The sequence below is a fragment of the Oryzias latipes genome, chromosome 12 (genome assembly GCF_053564925.1).
Source record: "Oryzias latipes strain Hd-rR chromosome 12, Olatipes_Hd-rR_3.1".
Taxonomy (NCBI): domain Eukaryota; kingdom Metazoa; phylum Chordata; class Actinopteri; order Beloniformes; family Adrianichthyidae; genus Oryzias; species Oryzias latipes.
This window is the reverse complement of record NC_136248.1, coordinates 26,336,119-26,354,759: the sequence shown is the minus strand read 5'-3', so window position 1 is coordinate 26,354,759 and position 18,641 is coordinate 26,336,119. Positions and strand designations below refer to the sequence as shown.

Below are 18,641 nucleotides of genomic sequence, written 5' to 3'. Positions count from 1 at the left end.
AACCTGTTTAAGTGATTTTTAGGCCATCCAGGATTTTATGAACATGCAACCCCACTAAAACTCAACCTGTTCCTGCAATTTTATGTAACTTGGTAACTTTGCCTGAACTTTAAGCAAAAGATCTCATTTTGATTAAGTTCCACCAATTTAAGTTTAGTGAATTAAGCATCAATCTAACCGATCAAACGTGGGAATTTTTACATACCCATTTCCTTGGGATTTTAATGCAGACATGGCTAAAATATCTTTTTCCAACAAAGATCACTAAAGATTAAGCTCAAAAATGATCAAATATTCTTAATGAAAGCTAAATGAAATGGTATTGTTGGAGCACAAAGGAAAGTTTACGATAACGAGAACCATTAAACAGAAACATTAATGACTGAAAGTTAAAGTCTGCAGGAGATTGAGAATTTATCACCTAAGGATTTGAAAGGAAAATCTTCAGGCTCTATAGGTGAAATATGAACTCATTCAATGTTATCAGATGCAAAGAACAAGCGTTTGTACTGCCACTGAAAAAAAACTGTATATAGAAGACCTACTGAACAGTTGATAAAGAAATGTGATCAAAAGCAGTAAATTCACAATTTAACCAATTATAATGAATCTGAAGGATATTATTGACCAGCAGAGATACAAAGTGTTTAGTCTGAGCAACCTTTCTAAGTCTGTTTTCAAATTATAACTGTGTTGAATGAAAATCTATATCACAGACTTCAAGAACTTTACAGAAAGTTAAGACTAAATATATAAATAATAACAAAATAAAGCAAACAACATTGAGGAATGACCAATAATCACATTTCCAAAAAAACTAACGGAAATATAGTTTTTTTCCCAAAGACTAATTAAACATTTTGACTAACAAGATAAGTAAAGTAAGTAAGGACCTTTTTTATGGAGTCCTATACTGTTCATAATTAAATAAATAAATATTTAATTAAATAAATAAATATGACTTCATGCAAATACACAATCAACCAATGAATCTCTCATAAATATATAAAAAGATCATGAAATGGTGAAAAAACTGCACACAGATTTTAAATTAGCCATTATATCATTCAATATATTTCATTTTGCTTTAAAAACCTGTTCAATATTTTGAAACAGCAATTTAAAATTTTCTTTTTATTCATGTGGAATATTATTATAATTCTACTTCTTTTTTCAGAACCTCCGATTTCAAAATCAATATTTCCAAAATAACTTTGTTTTTATTTCATGTTGCTGTTTTTCACAATGGCTTATTTATTTCATGAAGAGCTTCTTCAGGAAAATGTATCTGTCTGTCAATCAAACCAGACAAGGCGGAGACACTTTTGTGATTGGCTACTCCTTTACTCAGACATGAGCAGCAGCACCCTGACTACATCGATCGGAGAGGCTTCAGCAAACGTGACGGCGCGATGCCCACTCCTCAACACTAGGGGGAGTATGCACCTCAACACATCCACAGTGTTACCAGTTTTGGTTCTAAATTTGCGGATAAAAGTGGCTTTGGGTGAGTGTGCGTAATTCGGGTGATTTTGTGGTCGGTTCGGCAATTTTCATCTTCTCATGAACATTTAGTAGTGGTTTAAGTTAGGCTGGGTGGCTGTTGGAGTTCCACAAAACTTCCATGAACTGGAGTTCCATGAACGCAACATGCCGCGTGTGGGATGGGCTACCAGCTAATGTTTTTAGCCTTATAGCCACATGGAGCTGTGGCTGTGTTAATCTCATTTAAAATGCATGGATGCACAATGCACACGGAGTGTTAAATGATCAGGTTTATTTATTTTGAATAGTTCTACATGATAACAATGTTTCCATGTTTGAGTTCATGAGATCATCCCAGAGAGTCTCTGCTTCAGGTCCTGCAGTCAAACTACGTCTTAAAATAAATCACATGTAAATCAGAGAGCCCAGCGCAAAAGTGTGTGTGTGTGAGCGCAAGTTAAGGGTCTGTTGTTCAGTTCGCCAGAAAAGTAATAACAAAAAGGATATCCAAAGTATAGAGACTGAATCTTTTAATAACCCGCTCTGAGAGGTCTGAACGGGGAAGTGATCCCCAGATCAAACCCCGGATCTCCGCTGCGTTTTACAACCAGAAAGAGAAACTTTCGCAGGAAAGGTTCAACATTTTCCCCGAGAGGGAAAAATAAAACCAGAGGACCTGATTTATAATCATTGTCTCAATGAAAATAGAAAAACATATCGTAACGTTCAGGAGGCCCGAGCAGGCTTGTTCATAAATATGCCATCTGTCTGACTGGCACACCGCAGAGCGGGTATCGAGGAATATGAGTCGATTTCCATGGATCAGCAAATGAGCGTTTAGATCCCACCCACATTCACTGATTGACAGACAGACTCATTCTCCTGAAAAAGCTCTTCATGAAATAAATAAGCCATTGTGAAAACCATCAACATGAAATAAAAACAAAGCTATTTTGGAAATATTGATTTTGAAATCGGAGGTTCTGAAAAAAGAAGTAGAATTATAATAATATTCCACATGATTAAAAGTGAATATTTTAAAATGCTGTTTTAAAATAATGAACAGGTTTTTAAAGCAAAATGAAATATATTGAATGATATAATGGCTAATTTAAAATCTGTGTGCAGCTTTTTCACCATTTCATGATCTTTTTATATATTTATGAGAGATTTATTGGTTGATTGTGTATTTGCATGAGGTCATATTTATTTATTTAATTAAATATTTATATATTTAATTATGAACAGTATAGGACTCCATACTTTTTCAGAGAACGACTAACAAAGTGCTTCACAATGTTAAAACAATATAAAATCAAGTATAAAGAACACAGAATGGTAGATAAGACCCAATAAAACATACTCAGGCATATAAGTAATCAAACAAACAACAAAAGTGAACATAAGTAAAAGTCAGCTAAAAGCTCTTCTAAATAAAAACATCTTAACTTGAGTTTTAAAACACTCGACTGAGTCATTCTGGCACAGAGACAGAGGGAGTTCATTCCAAAGTCGGGGAGCGAATGCCTGAAAGGCGAAGTTGTTTTGAAACGAGTTTTTGGAACACATAAAAGATTCTTATCACTGGAACTTAGGGACCTCAGGCAAAGTTGCCTGCTCCCTTTCATCATCCCTTTGTTTCCGCTCTCTTCCACCAGCTCACACCTCACACCCACAACCTATCATTACAGCTGCAACAAAGATGGCGAGCGATGTTGGAGCTATCCAGCTGTTTTATAGTTTTAAGCCAGATCCCAGCTCAGACAAGCTGGATCTATTTGTTTGCAAGTGGAGCTTGTGGTTTGCCGTTGTAGCTTTGATGTCATACCTACAAGCTTTTTCTAACTCATCTGCTCCTGATTCAGAATGATTTGACTACAGAAATACTCAGAAATTCAGTTAAGCTTAATTTTTTTAGATTTGTCCTCCATCATCAGGAAATGCCACAAGAATAAATTAAAAACACTAAAAACATGATTGTTATTGGAGTCTTCAATTAAAAAGTAAAGCCTCATTATACTCAGGAACGACAGCATTCCCATTTAAACAAGACTGAATGAAAATTGATCCATGGGAGTGTTTCGAAAGATAAACTCTACAAAGTGAAAGAATAGGAAATAGAAAAACAAATAGAAAAACATTTCAATATTCTCCAGAACCTGTACTCAAAAGATGTGCAACTTGAAAAAAAAGTGTGCATCCCACACTTCTATGTTTACTCATAGGGACAAACAGATTTAACCACATTTCTAGCCGATAAAATGTGAAAAATCGCTTTAGCATTAAAATTATTTTGGATATAATTGGAGTATGTAAAAAAAAAAAGTCTGGCAAATTCCTTTTTTTTCAGCACTCACAAGGAAAAAGACATAACTTTTAGGGTTCTCAGAGGATGCCGATTTTAACCAGATTGCACATCTTACTAAAACGGTACACCTGTTCCGTGTCATCTTCTGTTGGCAGACTCCTGTACGAGCAATTGAGATTTCATTTAAAGAGGACCTGACACAGCTCCAACAACATCTAAACAACATTTTTGAAGCCAATTCCATTGACTTTTAAGCGAATGAAAAGGCAGCTCAGTCAGCAAGCACAGCATGTCAAGCCCAGACTCCAACGCCTTGAGCATCCAGTGTCTCTCCAGAGATAGGAACGCAATCACTCTTATCATTTACCATCTCCTCAATTGAAATCTGCAGTAGATCGCATGCCTGGCATCCTTGCTTCTTCAACACATACCCCTCTTATCATGACTCACACTCCTTCAAAGCAATTAGTACATGATGGCATATTTATGCTTATGGCCACATGCAGACTCCTCAAATTCTATCAGTGGCAGGTTGCATTATGGGGAAGAGTTCAAAAACAGCAAGGGGATTGTGGTAAGAAATGCCTCTGCAACCGCAGCAGAGTTTGACAGCTCCATTGAACATCTTAAGTAAATTATGGCAACCCCCACCCCCCCCTTCCCCGCCTTGTATGTGGATTTTTCATCAATAAACATCAATTTCTTTAAATTTTAAGGGGCCGCGACCGCAGATCAGTGTTGATCTGCAGAGCTGCCGTTCCATGCATCGTGAGAGATACATTTTATTAATTTATTAACTCAAATCTAAATTAAAAATAGCAATAAACAGACTTAGGTGAGGGTGGTAAAGTAATTGAAGCACTCAAGATGGAAGTGAAGACTAAACAGCTGTTGAATTATGGCATTTTAATGCATGGCATGCAGCGCTAATGCTCTGGGAGCTGTTGCACGAGCGATATGGAAAACACATTTTTCTCTCACGGACAGAAAACTAATATACATGTCACTTTAGTGCTTGCATTATCACACCAAATATTAATGTGTTTGTCCTGCTGAGACGTCATAGCATGTCTCAGAAGGATTTTTTTTTTCTTTTTTTACAGGAGGAAAACAGGATACCGAGGTGGTACTGCAGAATTTTTGTAGTAAATAGGTCTAAATGTCTTTAAAATGCTACAATTTGCTTAGGAGAGGAGTGAGAGAAATCCTAAGTATCGATCAAAATATAGGCTGTCTGTTCAACAAGGTCCTTTGCAGGTTTTTCTTTTTTCAGGAGCTACTCAGAAATCTCAGTTCTGCGCTGCTGGATTCATCTTGTCTGTGTCACTTTTACATCAATCCAATATTCCTTTTTACTTGTCTATCGCTGTAACTTCAATCCAATCATCCTTGACCCCTCAAACAGCGATAGTGAAGCATGGAAACATGAAAAGGAGGGCAGAGTTAAACTTTTAGCGTTACTTGCCCCTTTATATAGACATGCTTCAATATTTATGTTATGTGGCTTTTAAATTGGATCCGTTTGCTGGAAACCTCTAAAGATTTCTACTTTTTTTTTTCTTCATTTTGCGACTTTTAGATTTCCAAATAAAGTCTCTAGTCTAATATCTGTGTCTCTTGCCTAATCATTTTAACCTGTTTCAATGGGTAACATTAACTTTTGTCATTTAGAGCCGTCCGATTCTCTATTTGGTATCTATTTTAATTTTAATTTTTCAAAGTAAAAAGCATATCATTTATTTTTTAGACTTAACTGAGTAAAGCTGACAATCAGACTTCATACTATTTTTCCTTGTGTTTTAAATTTAGCTAAAATAATTTGTTATTAGTGCTTTTAGAACCACATAGCCCCTTATTTAAAATGACTTGTTGAATATTTGTCACTTTAGAAATTAGTTTCGGTTTGAGCTTCAGTTTCTTTATTTCAAACATAAATGAAAAATAAACACAGTAGTTTAAAATAGACAGATAAAGCAATACAGTTTGCTTGAAAAGGAGAGGGTTAAAGCGAAGTCTGATCTCACCCCTTCTCTCTTGATGCGCGTATTTCTATTTACAGATATCTAAAAAACATTCACATTACATTCTGCATGCCAACTGTGCAAAAGTGACATTTTTGTTTGTTTGTTAGTGACTTCTTGTAGTTTTTTTTTTGAATACATGTAAACTTTTGCTTTGTTTTAAACCTTCATCCAATCCGTTCCATAAATCCACCCCACAATTGGATAAACACATTTTCTTTTTTGTAATGCGAATAGACTGCTTTTAGAAATTCAGATGATTTCTTAAATCGTAACTTCCGTCTCTGTCTTTGAACATTTGCTGTAAGTTTATTGGAAGTAAGTTGTTTCTGGCTTTATACATGATGAGTGACGTCTTTAATTTCACTAGATCCCCTATAGTTTCGATAAACCCAACTTTAAAAATAGTGCGTTTGTATGTGGCCCATAATCCACTCCATGAACTATTCAAATGGCTTATTTTTGTAAAATATACAAACACTGTAGAATTATTTTTATGAGTATTTCCCCAAACTTCCACACTGTACTTTTATTATGGTATTATGTTCAGAATTTGCAAGTTTTTCAAAAACAGCCATATGTTATTAATTTGACACAATAATACTGTAAAAAAAAGGAATGTCATTTAAGTAACATAAAAAAAATATTTGTAATGTTTTACAGTTTGAAAGTGATTTGCACAACTGATTTTGAATTCAAGTAAAAGTAGCACTTTATTTTATGAAACTATGACAACTATTATTTGACCTAAAAAAAATCATAGTAGTTGACTAAACTACTATGACTAACCGTTTTAAATGTGAAAAAGTCGGACCAGCATTGCTGCCACAGAAAACCACTCTGAGCACAGAAGGCTTCTTGGCTTCAAAGCAGTACATAATCAAAAAACTGTACTTTAACATTTTGCTGTTCTTCATTTTATTGAATTTTTATACTTTAGGTACTTTGACATGAGTTGGAATTATTTACATAAACATATCAAAAACACGCTTCATAGGTCAATTGGCAACTTTAAATTGTCCATAGGTGTGTATTGGTGTGTGATTGTGACCCTGTGACAGACTAGCGACCTGTCCAGGTTGTCCCCTGCCTTCGCCCACAAGTGGCTGGGATAGGCTCCAGCAGCCCAGTGACCCAAAAAGGGAAACAACGGAAGAAGATGAATGAATGAATATATTTATTCATATGGACACAGTTTGAAAATTTGGTGAATATGGACTGTATTAGTCATGATGATCACTGAGTTTATCTACAGGTCAAATTGTAGAGATGAAAAGGTAAAACTGCCGTTGCTGAAGTTATAAGTAAAACCTTTGTCCTGACGTGATCACTCAGAAATGTGTGCAAGTACTGGATAAAGTATAATGTATACTCACAGCAGAAAGATAAGACGTTTGGGTCTCTTTTAGATGAAAGGGTTGGGGGGAAAAACTTCACCTACCTTAAATATTGTTCAGTCCTGACCAGGGATGCAAGCTGAACTTTAGTGCTGAGGATTAATCCCATGTGATAGTTAGAATACTTGATGAATTTGCCAGTTTTCTTCTTTGAGGTTTGTTTTTTTCTATCTCAAAGCTCATTTTAGACAACACCACCCCCAGCTGAGTAGCTTTTGTAACTGCATGACAAACCAAAATTGTTTGACTTGTTGAGGGGAGGATCCAATCAAAAAAGAAGTGTAATTTGTTTGGATCGCGTCAGAATGTGGACAATTTCTTTGTTTGTTTTTTTCTCTGTAAATAAAAACATTAAATAAACATACTTTTGACTTCTCTTTTACATCACATTTATCTATTCAGTGGTCCTTTGCTATATCGTGGTTCAACTCAGTGTTTTGTCGATTTTTTAAGTCTTACTTTTATTCTGAAACTATTGTCCTGTTTTTAAAAATAAAACAAAGGTCCAACTGTTTACTTGTATGAACATCTTATTTGAAATCAAATTCAAGCTTAATTTAAAAAGCACTTTCCATGCAGCAGAAACACAAACTGCTTTACAGATTTAAAACAACCTCCTGACCTTTGTCTACTGTTGGGCGAAGGCGGGGTTTATACTGGACACGTTGCCAGCTTGTCGCAGGGCAAAAATCACTCCCATACAGAAACATGCACTCCTAGGGACACTTTAGAGTGACCAATTAACCTATGAAGCATGTTTTTTGGACTGTAGGAGGAAGACAGGGTGCCCAGAGAAAACCCATGCATGCACGGGGAACATGCAAACTCCACACAGAAAGTCCCCCGCCAGGGTGCCAACCAGGGCCTTCTCTCTGTGAGGCTAGAGTGCTTCATATTATCTAAAAAGAGTAAAATACAAAAAAAAAAATAAACCAGATATTTATTATTAATGAAATGAATAGACCTTAATGGGAAGATAAAATAAATACGCATAAAACAGTAAAATGAAAAAATAGGTAAAAATGTTTAATTATCAAATAAATATGAATGATTTTCAGCTAAAAGCCAGATTCAAAAGGCCAGTCTTGAGTCTTCTTTTAACCCTTTTGCTATGTTAGATGACCCCACTCTTACATTGGCGTGTTCTCCCTACCATGACAAAGGTGGATAAAGGTGGAAAGATTTCATGTAATCCATGGACACCAGTGAAGATCAAAATTCATTGAAGAAAAAAGGTTCAGCGCACTGTCTAGTAGTGGGTCTAGATGACCCAACTCCCAACGTTAAAGTGCCTAGGATAGCACAAGGGTTAAAAACATGAACAGTCTCTGCTGCCCTGAGGATCTCTGGGACGCTGTTCCACAGATGAGTTCCGTATTAACCGAATAAGGCCTTGCCATAAATTTTGCTTCTAACTTTAGAAAGAACCAAGAGAACTGGACCAGAGGACCTCAGGACCCTACTGTAAAATCATATCAGACAGATGAGGACCCGGGACCATAAAAATGTTTATAAACCAATAAAAGAACTTTCAAATCAATCCTGAATCACAAATGGAGCAATGCAGCGATTTTAAAATGGGTGTAATGTGTTCCTGTCCTCTGGTCCTTGTCAGCACACATGAGGTGTGAGTTCTGCAGAACTGCAGAACCTTCGATGCTTACAGAGTCATTTGGTCAAGTTTTTTATAGATTATTTAGAAAAAGTATAAATAGGTCATGTTTATTAAATCCAGAACTGCCTTGGGTTATACAAGAAAAGAAAAACGGGAAACTGTATCGTGAGAAAACAACAAACCGCTTTTACACAACAGATGAAAATATTACATATAGAAACCCTGCCATGAGTCAACGAAACAGACAAAGCCAATTGGCAGAAGTGGAAGAATTGAGGGCACTTTTGCAACTTCTTTAAGAACTGAGAGGACAAGCAGAAGTCATTTGCTGCAAATCAAACGCAGTTGAACGAATGATCATCAGTGAGTGTATGATTCTCTGGTGCGCTCAAGTGTGTGTTAATTAAATACAAAGGAGGACAGACATCATCAATGATCTATCAGAGGAAGGCGTTGCTGCTACTTGTCAGCCGGAGAACAGTCGAGAGCACTTCAAAACGGTTTCAGATCCATAAATTCATAGCAGAAAAGGTTAATCAAGAGTCTTGTCCCAGAACAGGAAGTTTCAGAGAAAAAGAAGAGCCCAACTGGTAACTTTGACGATAAATATATTAATAATATCAGCCCAACACATTTTTCTCAATTGTAATAACCGCACATCAAAATTTACTGCTTGTAATAATGTTTCAAACACCTTGCATGAACAAAAAGAATTGTGAATGATTTAAATTGATTGAAAAGATGATTAAAAAATGTAAATACACCAATAACTTGCCTTAACATCCAACCACACATGTATCTTCTGATCCCCTTTTGGGAACAGCTCACCAGTCTATTGGTGGGCCACACACTCACATTTACACCAAAGGGACACTTTAGAGTCTCCAATCAACATATAGTTTTGGACTGTGGAAGGAAGCAGGAGTGCCCGGAGAATGCCTACAAATCTAACAAAATTATTTAATAGTGTTTTTTTTAGGCTCAACACACCCAGGTTGTTCAGTCTTACTCATTAGTAATGTTTTAAAGTGAGATTTTTTTACCTCGACAACAGAAAAACAGTGTTCATATTGAATTCATATTGAATTAACAATGTCACTGGAGAGTCATATTATGAGACAGGAACTAAAGTAACAATATCATATTTTATTCTTTTTAAAATTTTATAAAATGTACTTAATTGTGTGAAGTTTATTTTGAAAAACCTTTTTATATACCAAATACACAGTTTTGGTATATTGTAAGATCACAATGCAAGTTAAAAGAGCAAAACCAAAAATAAAAATATGTATATATCATTTTGAAAGTCAAAACGAAAATTCCAGAAACCAAAACACAATTCTAAAATAATAAAAAAAAGGAGCGTAATGAAATTGAAATGTTTAGGAAAACAAAAGTAATTTTCAGTACTAAAAATGACATGTTAAAACAATTAAACACTTGATTGAATGCTTGATTTTTTTTCAAATGCATCTTTAATGTCCATAGTTTTATGATCGTATTTTTAGTTTCTTCTTTTGTTTTGTTTTTTAACAATTGGTTTTGATCTCTGAAAATTACTTTTTTTTACTTGTTCATGGAAACCGGAAAAGGTACTGTGAGACATCACTGATTGGATGATGACATTTGTCCATCATTTCAACAGAAAGTCATTTAGCATGACGCGATACTCGTAAGCTCCTTTCATTTTTATTAGTTTTTGGACATTGAAGAAGTATTTCAAAAAATCTCAAACAGTACAAATCAAAAGTCATCGTCAAATCAGCAATTTCCCTTTTCTGGTTTCTTATTGTGTTTTATTTTAAATTCTGGAATTTACTTTTCTTTTCTGAAACGTTTCATTTTTATTACATTTTCTTGTATGGACTTGTGTTTTGGTTTCTGAAATGTTGTTTTAATTTTTAAAATGATTTGTTGTTTTTGATTTTTTTTTTTTTTTTTTTTAACTTTCATTGTGATCTTTAATATGTTTTTGCATAGAGTGAACTGTTGGTATAATTGGCACTTTAGGGCGATTGTAGTTTGCACATTACTGCCTCCCACAGGTAGAATTTTTCTTAAATCTATACTATATATAATTTTGTTTGATAGTTTTACCCATAACTTAATATAAACTATGTATTTTTATGAAGTTGATACGCGAATTATTGAGAGAAACAGCTTCTCTGCAGTTTGGTGCCCAACAATTAGAGCATTTTCCCCAGCATGCATTGCACAGGCTGTTCAGCAGCATAAATTAAAAAAAAAATACTACTTTGTAGTCGACTGCTTTTGCTTTGCAGCCTCCATCCAATTAACATGTCATCTGCAAACATGATTACACTTTATGGCTCCAAAAACATCTTTTCAAAATCCTGCAAATTCTAAAAAAAAGAAGAAAAAAAAAGAAAAAAATCTTCCTTTCAACACATCAGAATCATACATCAGAGAACCCTTCTGCATGCCAAAAACCACGCACTCATACAAAGAAAGATGACACACTTCATTATGTTCTCCATTTATAAAATGTGAATGTTTATTAAATGTTGACAGGAACATTAAAACACAGTATCAAGATTCAACAAAACCATCTATAGCACTTTACTGAAAAAAAAAAGGAAAAGAAAAAAAAATAGTTAGTGACGGAGATGAGAGCGGGAGCAACAACGAGGGGGGAAAGGGAGGGAATTGGAAGCTGCACAAAAAAAGTAGGGATGTTTTAGGAGCCTGGGAAGAAAGGGGGGATTAGAAGTTGAAGCTAAGGCAATTAGGAAGGTACACACTAAGAAATATAGAAGGTTTGGGAACCTGGGGCATCGATAAGACGGGGCCTGATGCTCTGTAATGAGTAAGATAACTGGGATTGATTAAAGCCTCTGATTTCAGTCTTTTATCTTCTTTTCCAGTGGAGACTTAGCAAGCTGAAGCAGGGAAAGACTGAGCGACTGTAAAGGCATTCACTCAACCGGAACACAGAGAGGGCTATGGCAAATAATACATGTCTGCACATTCAAATAACAAGGGGCAACAAAGCCTTAACACATACAGTGTGCACATTGTGGTGTGGCTGTGAACAGTTGGGGAGTGGGTTTTACAGGCGCAGTTCAACACAGTACCAGAGGGTGGTGTCCACTCTAACGGGATTCACAATCACAATAAGTAATAGTTCGTTAGAATAATGTAAATCTCTCTGTTATCAACACAAACAGCAGGGAAAGGCGGGTTGTACATCACATTACTGGAAAAAATCCACATTTGAGACACATTCAGCCTCCTGTGTGTGCGCGCACAGAGACGCGCTTGTGCAGCCCAACATGTCAAGCAGTGACACACATTCGCACCTCCCTCCCCCCGTGTGAGGTCCTACCATTCCAGCTCAAGAAGCTGGCAGAAGCCTCCAATGCGATAGCTCAAACTCTGTGCCATGGTAGCCTCTGTAAAGTTTGTCCTCCGAGACGCCTGTGCTTTGATGAAAGGTTAAAAGTTCACGCTGACGCAAAACCCTCACAGCAGCTCGGAGGTGCGACGTCATGCAGTCCTGGGCGGCGAGAGCGCAGCTGTGGTGACTGTACTTCTGCACAAACCAAAAGCTGCATCCTTGTTTCATGAGAACTTTCCAGAAACCAGAAAGGACCACTACTTCTAGACCGGCAGCTAAAGTGCCACAAAAGTTGGAAACAGCTTACATTGACACCCCCCCGAAAAAATAAAACCATTTTTTTTTTTTTTGTGCTGCAGATTTGAAAGAGTGTGCTTCATCCAGCCGTCAGAGCAGCACACCTTGTCGAGGAAATGTTCTTCTTTTGAGTTTTGTCCGTGTGCTTAAGCCGTTTCTGTGTTTTAGCATAGTATGGAACGATTCACATGCTCCAAAAGTCATACACTGTACAATAAAATCTGCAGATATTTTAAAGCTTTTCTTACACCATCCCAAAAGAAATCATTGATTAATAAAAGAAAACCACCTTTTCTTTTTTTAAACAATACTTTTTCTCATTATTGTTATCTTTTTTTTTTAGCTTTAGGCAATCCCGACTTTGCTGTGACACATAGAATCTACTAAGAAAAGAAAAAGAAAGAAAGAAAATTGGTTCAGAGCTTCAAATCCTATTTGACAGCAACTTTTACCGTGTTTGCAAGACAGCAGAAAACAGTGTCACACAAGAAAATCCCATAATAAACCCACTGGAAAGGAGAATAAAACTTTACAGAAGACAACAAAAGAGCTTGAAGCAGAGGATGTCACATCTTCCTAACAGGTTTGGCTCTTTTGTAGTCTCTTTCAAACCGTCTCCTTTCTAATGCAGAGCGTAGCTTCCATGCTGGGTTATTTCCCCAATTATTTGGATGGAGTGAAAGTATGCCGGCTGTGCATCGTTCTGTTTGCCTGCGCTCGGTCAAGACGTGTGTCTGAAGTCATAACAGGAAGCTGATGGAGAGTTCTGTCTGTCTGTCTGTCTGTCTGTCTGTGGGAGACGCAGACTTTCAAACGCACACACCTACTCATGCAAAGTGCTGGGTTACCATCTGTGAGAGTTGCATGAATTGGCCACTCCTCAGCTGGCAGGCAGATCAGACAAAGTGCCCAATATGCTCCCTAATGGCCCAAGTCAGATGAATAAGATCCACCACTTTCTTTCTGCCCCCCCCATTTTCATCCTTTTTGCACCTCCTTTTCTCTCCACTTCCTCTCTGCCCTTTGATGCTCCGTCTTCCCCTTTCTCTGACCAATTGTACTCCTGACAGCTTGTTTCTTCATTTTTCTTTCTCTCGTTATCCGAGGCTCTCTCTGCACTTCTTGCCACTTTCCAGCTGGGTTTCAGTCACACGGATGAAGGATAGAAAATGGAACTGGATATTGCACCGCCGTGCTTTCCCCCCTCTTCAGGTGAAACTTCCGAATCAGTACCTCCTGCTTGTACTCCGAGAAGGGCGAGCCATATTCTGTAACGTGATAGGCAACCCTGTCACAGCTTCTGCTGCGATGGACAGTGAAAAGAAGACCAGCTACATGCCATGTCAGCACAGATGGGAGGTCAAAATCACACACACACAAAAAAAAAAAGAAAAAAAATCACTTATGTGTGTATGTGTGATTTTTTTGGCCAACGCTGATCCACCAAGTCAGCCTGGATAAAGCTGGCCCTGTGGACAGAGAGCTCTGGGATCTGATGATCTGATTAGCTTTTTTTTGTCAACGGAAAGATCCAAAATGAGGGCATTAGGGCCAAACATGTTTTAAAAAAAGGGGGATGAAGGCAGACGGGGTGAGTAGTTGCTGACTGGTGGAAAATTAGAAAGAGGAGAGACACCATGAGGCAAACTAAACTAAATCCGAAGAGGTCCTTTTCTGTGGATAAACATCAAGACTCCATGTCGCTGTCAGAAATTGTTTATAATGTTTCAAAAAATGTCTTCTTTACTCTTCTTTTTTATACCTCTTCTGTCAGTTTTATTTATTGTCAGGGTCGCGGGTGGGGCGGATCTTCATCTCAGAGAACTTGAGGGAATATTGCCAACCAGTCCAGGAGGACCACTCGATACCGTCAGCGTAGGACGTGTGCTGGCCGCGCAGGTACTGGCCGTTGAGGTTGGATGTGTGGCAGTTTCGGTACCACCACGCCCCATGGTAGAAGGAGGCGCAGTTGTTCTCCGATTGGTCGTTGTCTCTGTCCTTGGTGGTAAACTTCATTCCATTGTGCTTCAGAAGAGAATCACCTGTAAATGAGACACAAAATGTAATATGCAAGAATAGAAACCAAGACAGCTAAAGCATTTGTACATACAACTATACCAAAAAAAATGATTGATTGGCTTTTCAACGGTTCAAAACCAGAACAATTGCTTCAGTATTGACATTTTTTAAATTACCAAAATCCTTTACGCAATTAACTCCAATGGATCTCCAGAAGATAACAAATCTTCAACACTTTACAGTAGTGAAGTGTTTACGCTATCAACGTAAACCAGTGTATTTTGAGGCGGAGAAAAGCGGTTTTGTGCCATTCTGCAACTTTTTACTAACTCATCAGAATCCACTGGAATTACATTAATTGCGTAAATAGTCAAGAAGTTACAGTAGTTCAAAAATGTGTTATTATACTGTCACAGGTTATCTGTGAATCCTTCCAACCTGTGAAATTTTCCAACCCACTATCAATGCGCATCCGCAGACTGAAATTACGTCATAATTTTCAGCTTTGGCGACCGCCTGTATATTTGTGCTACCTGAAGGACATTTTGCCCAGACACTTGCTGTGTCTGCAAATGTGCAGGCACATGAAAGGCAGAGGAGGAAGTTGTCATGATTTGAATTTGTTGTCTTGTTTTTGGTCCTTGTTCTGTCTTGTTTCTGTTTCCTGTTTTATTTTGAAAGTCTCCTGTCTTGTCTGTTTTCTTGAGTTTTACTTCCTTTGGTCCCCATCAGCCCTGATCGTGTCCACCTGTGTCTTGTCTGCCCTGTCTGTATTTAAGTCTTGTCTCTGCCTTCCTCCTGTGTTGGTCCATTACCCCTGTTAAGGTGTTCATGCCTTGTTCCTTGTCCCTCGCCATGCCACAGTAAGTTTTAGTTTTGTTTTGTCATCCTGCTCTGCAGCGCTTTTTGTTTCTATTAAACCCCTTGCCCTTGAACCGTGTGCCTCCGCCTCTGCATTCTGGGTCCTACCGGCTTTCGAGCCACCTCACCGTGACAGAAGTGGTGTGTTTGTCCACTACAAAAGAAGCAGGCAATACAGAGGGAATAACAATAAAAGCGGGGGGAATTTAAAAATGATATTTACAGTAACTTGCTCTATTGTCTATCTGGTTGTCCACTTTCTCTCTTTGTGTGTGTGTGAGTGAAGGTAGGTATTCCCAATCAAATCTTGGCTGAGAGGTTCAGTTCCAGAGACTTTTTAATAAAAAAAAATGCAGGATTACACAAACATACATTAATAGATTATGTTTTTTTGCTGAAACATGTTAAAGAAAACAAAGAGGGAAATGGGATTTTCTGATAAGGTAGGACAATTGGATGGTTATATCTAACATTTTGTGCTTCGGGTATGAAACTCTCAGGAGGTAGGATACATTATTAGAACATCGGCGACAGCTCCGGTGTAAAGGATCAAAATATGAGGGTTATCACTCCAGGATTTTTCCAGCTGTTTGTGCTTTGTTAACTTTTTGCAGTTACTGAAGCTTGGTGGGTTAAAGTTCGTTAAGTCATTTTTACATCTTTTATTGTTTAAGGAGAATACTAAATGTACAATAGGGTAAATAATAAAAGATCAGATGTTTACACTTCATAAATTTACAATATATCTTTGGTCAATTTTAGGTTCCACTACAAGTGTTTTAGAACCTCTGTTGTACGCACAACACTGTCAGTGTATTTATGTCAACAGATGGAATTTATAAGGAAGTTATCAGATGGTCTGAACAGATTTTTTTTAATTCAGTCCCAATTTTTTAATGATGATATAGTTAAGAGCAGTGACTCCAGGCTTTTGGTCCCATTTCTATTTAGTTTAAATGGGAAATGTGATAGAAAAATAACATCCCATGCTTGTAAATGCTCCATGTGCAGTATTGAAGCAAGGCCAAATTTAAAATATGTGTAAAAATAATAAGTAAAAAAACAAAACTCAAATAAAAGCCTTGGAAATCCTTAGACAAGTCGTATTCACCAGCGGTTTACTTCAAAATGGCACGACTTTTCAACTAATCATTAAACAAACGGAGTCATGAAGAAGAATAAAAAATAAAGCTCCATAACTATCAGGGGTATTTCTTCCTTCTTTATAAAGCAGGAGGTCAGACAGCTTTACAGCCAATTCATCCCAGATTCTGTTGTGACCTTTATGTCTCATAACAAGACATTCCCAGTGGTTTCATCTTTTTACGTCTCAGTTATTGAATGTATTGAAGCCGACAAAAGAAGACGTACTTATCTTGACTTGATCACATATTTTGGACTTCAGTTTTTACAGTTTAATTTGTAAAAGCCTCCACACGGCAAAGGTGCAACAAGTTAATCATGACTTGGATGTTTGATCCGACCAATCGAATTGCTAAACAGGAAGAATCTTCAAACCTTTTCAAGATCTTTCACTGGGGAATTCTCATAAAGGAGAAAAGCTTTAGGACTATTGCTCTAAAGCTATACACACAGGGCATGAGAAGCGTGTTGAAGAATGTGCTGAACGCTGGTTCTTGAACACATTTTTAGTGTTCTGTGTTCATACTGGGATGTCGCTACCCGGTACTAGTGCATGAACTCAGTTGGAAGAGGCTTACAGATGTTCAGGGAAATATAAAGTTGGAATAAGTGAATTATGTCGCAAAGGATTTCAAAGCGTAGGCTTTCCATTATTCTTTCGCTTGTTGCTTTATCCCGCCCTCGTATTCAATTCAATTCAATTCAATTCAGTTCAATTCAATTTTATTTATGTAGCCCAAAATCACAACAACAGTCGTCTCAATGGGCTTCATACAGGTAATTGTAAAGTGAACACAAAATCATAATTCCCAACCAATGACTGAAGAGATTAGATTGCATGGTTTTGTTTACTAGCTTTGGTTGAATACAGAACAAAGGCAAGGTTCAGGTCTCCATTGGGACCTAATTAAGTGGACTTGGTCTAGACCAACAGACTTTTCCAGACTGAATGCACCCTAAAACTTGTGCTTGAAAGTGTTCGCTTGAACACTTGTTTCTGAGCTCAGTATGAACGCAGCATGAGAGGTCTAAAAGCTAAACAAAAGTAACATGCTTGCATGTTTTGGTTAACACCAGAAGTTTTTGACAAATGGATGTGAAAATTCTTGGCATGCACTGCAATACCAACACTCTCCCCTCCAAATCCTCTTTCATCCAAAACTCTTTTGCACTGGGACGCCAAGTAAATAGAAGGACAAAGCTGTGAACAGGATGAAAGCCACCAGGTGATGGCTAAGAGCCTGTAAGGGGATCAAACAGCCCTTAATTGCCAAGGATATAGCTGCCCAGCACCTTACTCTCTCATTCTGTCCCACTCTACTTTCCATTTGGCATCACTATGGTAACCACTCAGTTGGAAAAATAATTTGACAGGCATGTCCGATACTCCTGTAGTGTGCTGTCTGACATTCGAAGTATAGAGATAGTGGGCAAAAAAAAAAAACATCTGCAGAGGAGTAACAGCTCAATAGTGTCAACACATGGATGTCTAGAGACAAAAAACAGCAACAACAGCAGCGCTTAAAGGCTCATTTAAAAGGTGCTGAGTGTCACCTTGACGACTGGGGGCCGGCAGTCTTCTCAGATGCCCATTAGGATCCAGCTGCTCCCAGTGCAAATGAGCACCTGTCAGCTGATCATAGGGCAGCCACAGAGGACAGTGACAAAAGTGCATCTAACAGCAGCAATACACAGGGGGAGGCAGCATGATAGCATGAGCAACTGGGAGAGTTTGGATTTCCTCAGTCCAGTAGAATTCAGGCAAGGCGGGATTATTGCCGGACCCACTGAAGGTAAAATGTTTTCTTTTTAAGTTGTGTTTTCCCACCTTGATTGCTTGGCTATCTTTATCCATTTCTTCCTCACCGAGTGGTTTCCTGCCAGCTCACCTCCTTCCTTTCCACCCCTCCTTAACCATGCCTAATATCTCATATATCTGCCCATTCGCTGTGTTTTCTCAGTGCAGCGTTCCCCACAGGTTCTTTAAATTGCTTCTTCATTTCAGCAGCAGCTTTTTGTTTACGCTGCAGGTCAAGCATCGCAATTAATTGGCATTAATTTAATCAAGGTGACAGGTAAGTGGTTTGGATCTGATTGTTAGAGCGCAGCTTCTAACCACGCAAGTGCCTGCATGGTT

The 18,641-nt window shown here is 37.7% G+C and overlaps 1 protein-coding gene across 2 annotated transcripts in view; it reads right to left on the bottom strand.

Annotated features, from left to right (window-relative positions):
* Positions 1–11,311: 11,311 nt before the first annotated feature.
* fibcd1b (fibrinogen C domain containing 1b) overlaps positions 11,312–18,641 on the bottom strand; it is a 177,350-nt gene continuing 170,020 nt past the window's right edge. For both annotated transcript variants that reach the window (XM_011481524.4, XM_004074532.5), the window contains one exon: positions 11,312–14,523. In XM_011481524.4, coding sequence (XP_011479826.1) covers positions 14,258–14,523 — 266 coding nt within the window. In that variant the 3' untranslated portion in view covers positions 11,312–14,257. The remainder of the gene's footprint in view (positions 14,524–18,641) is intronic.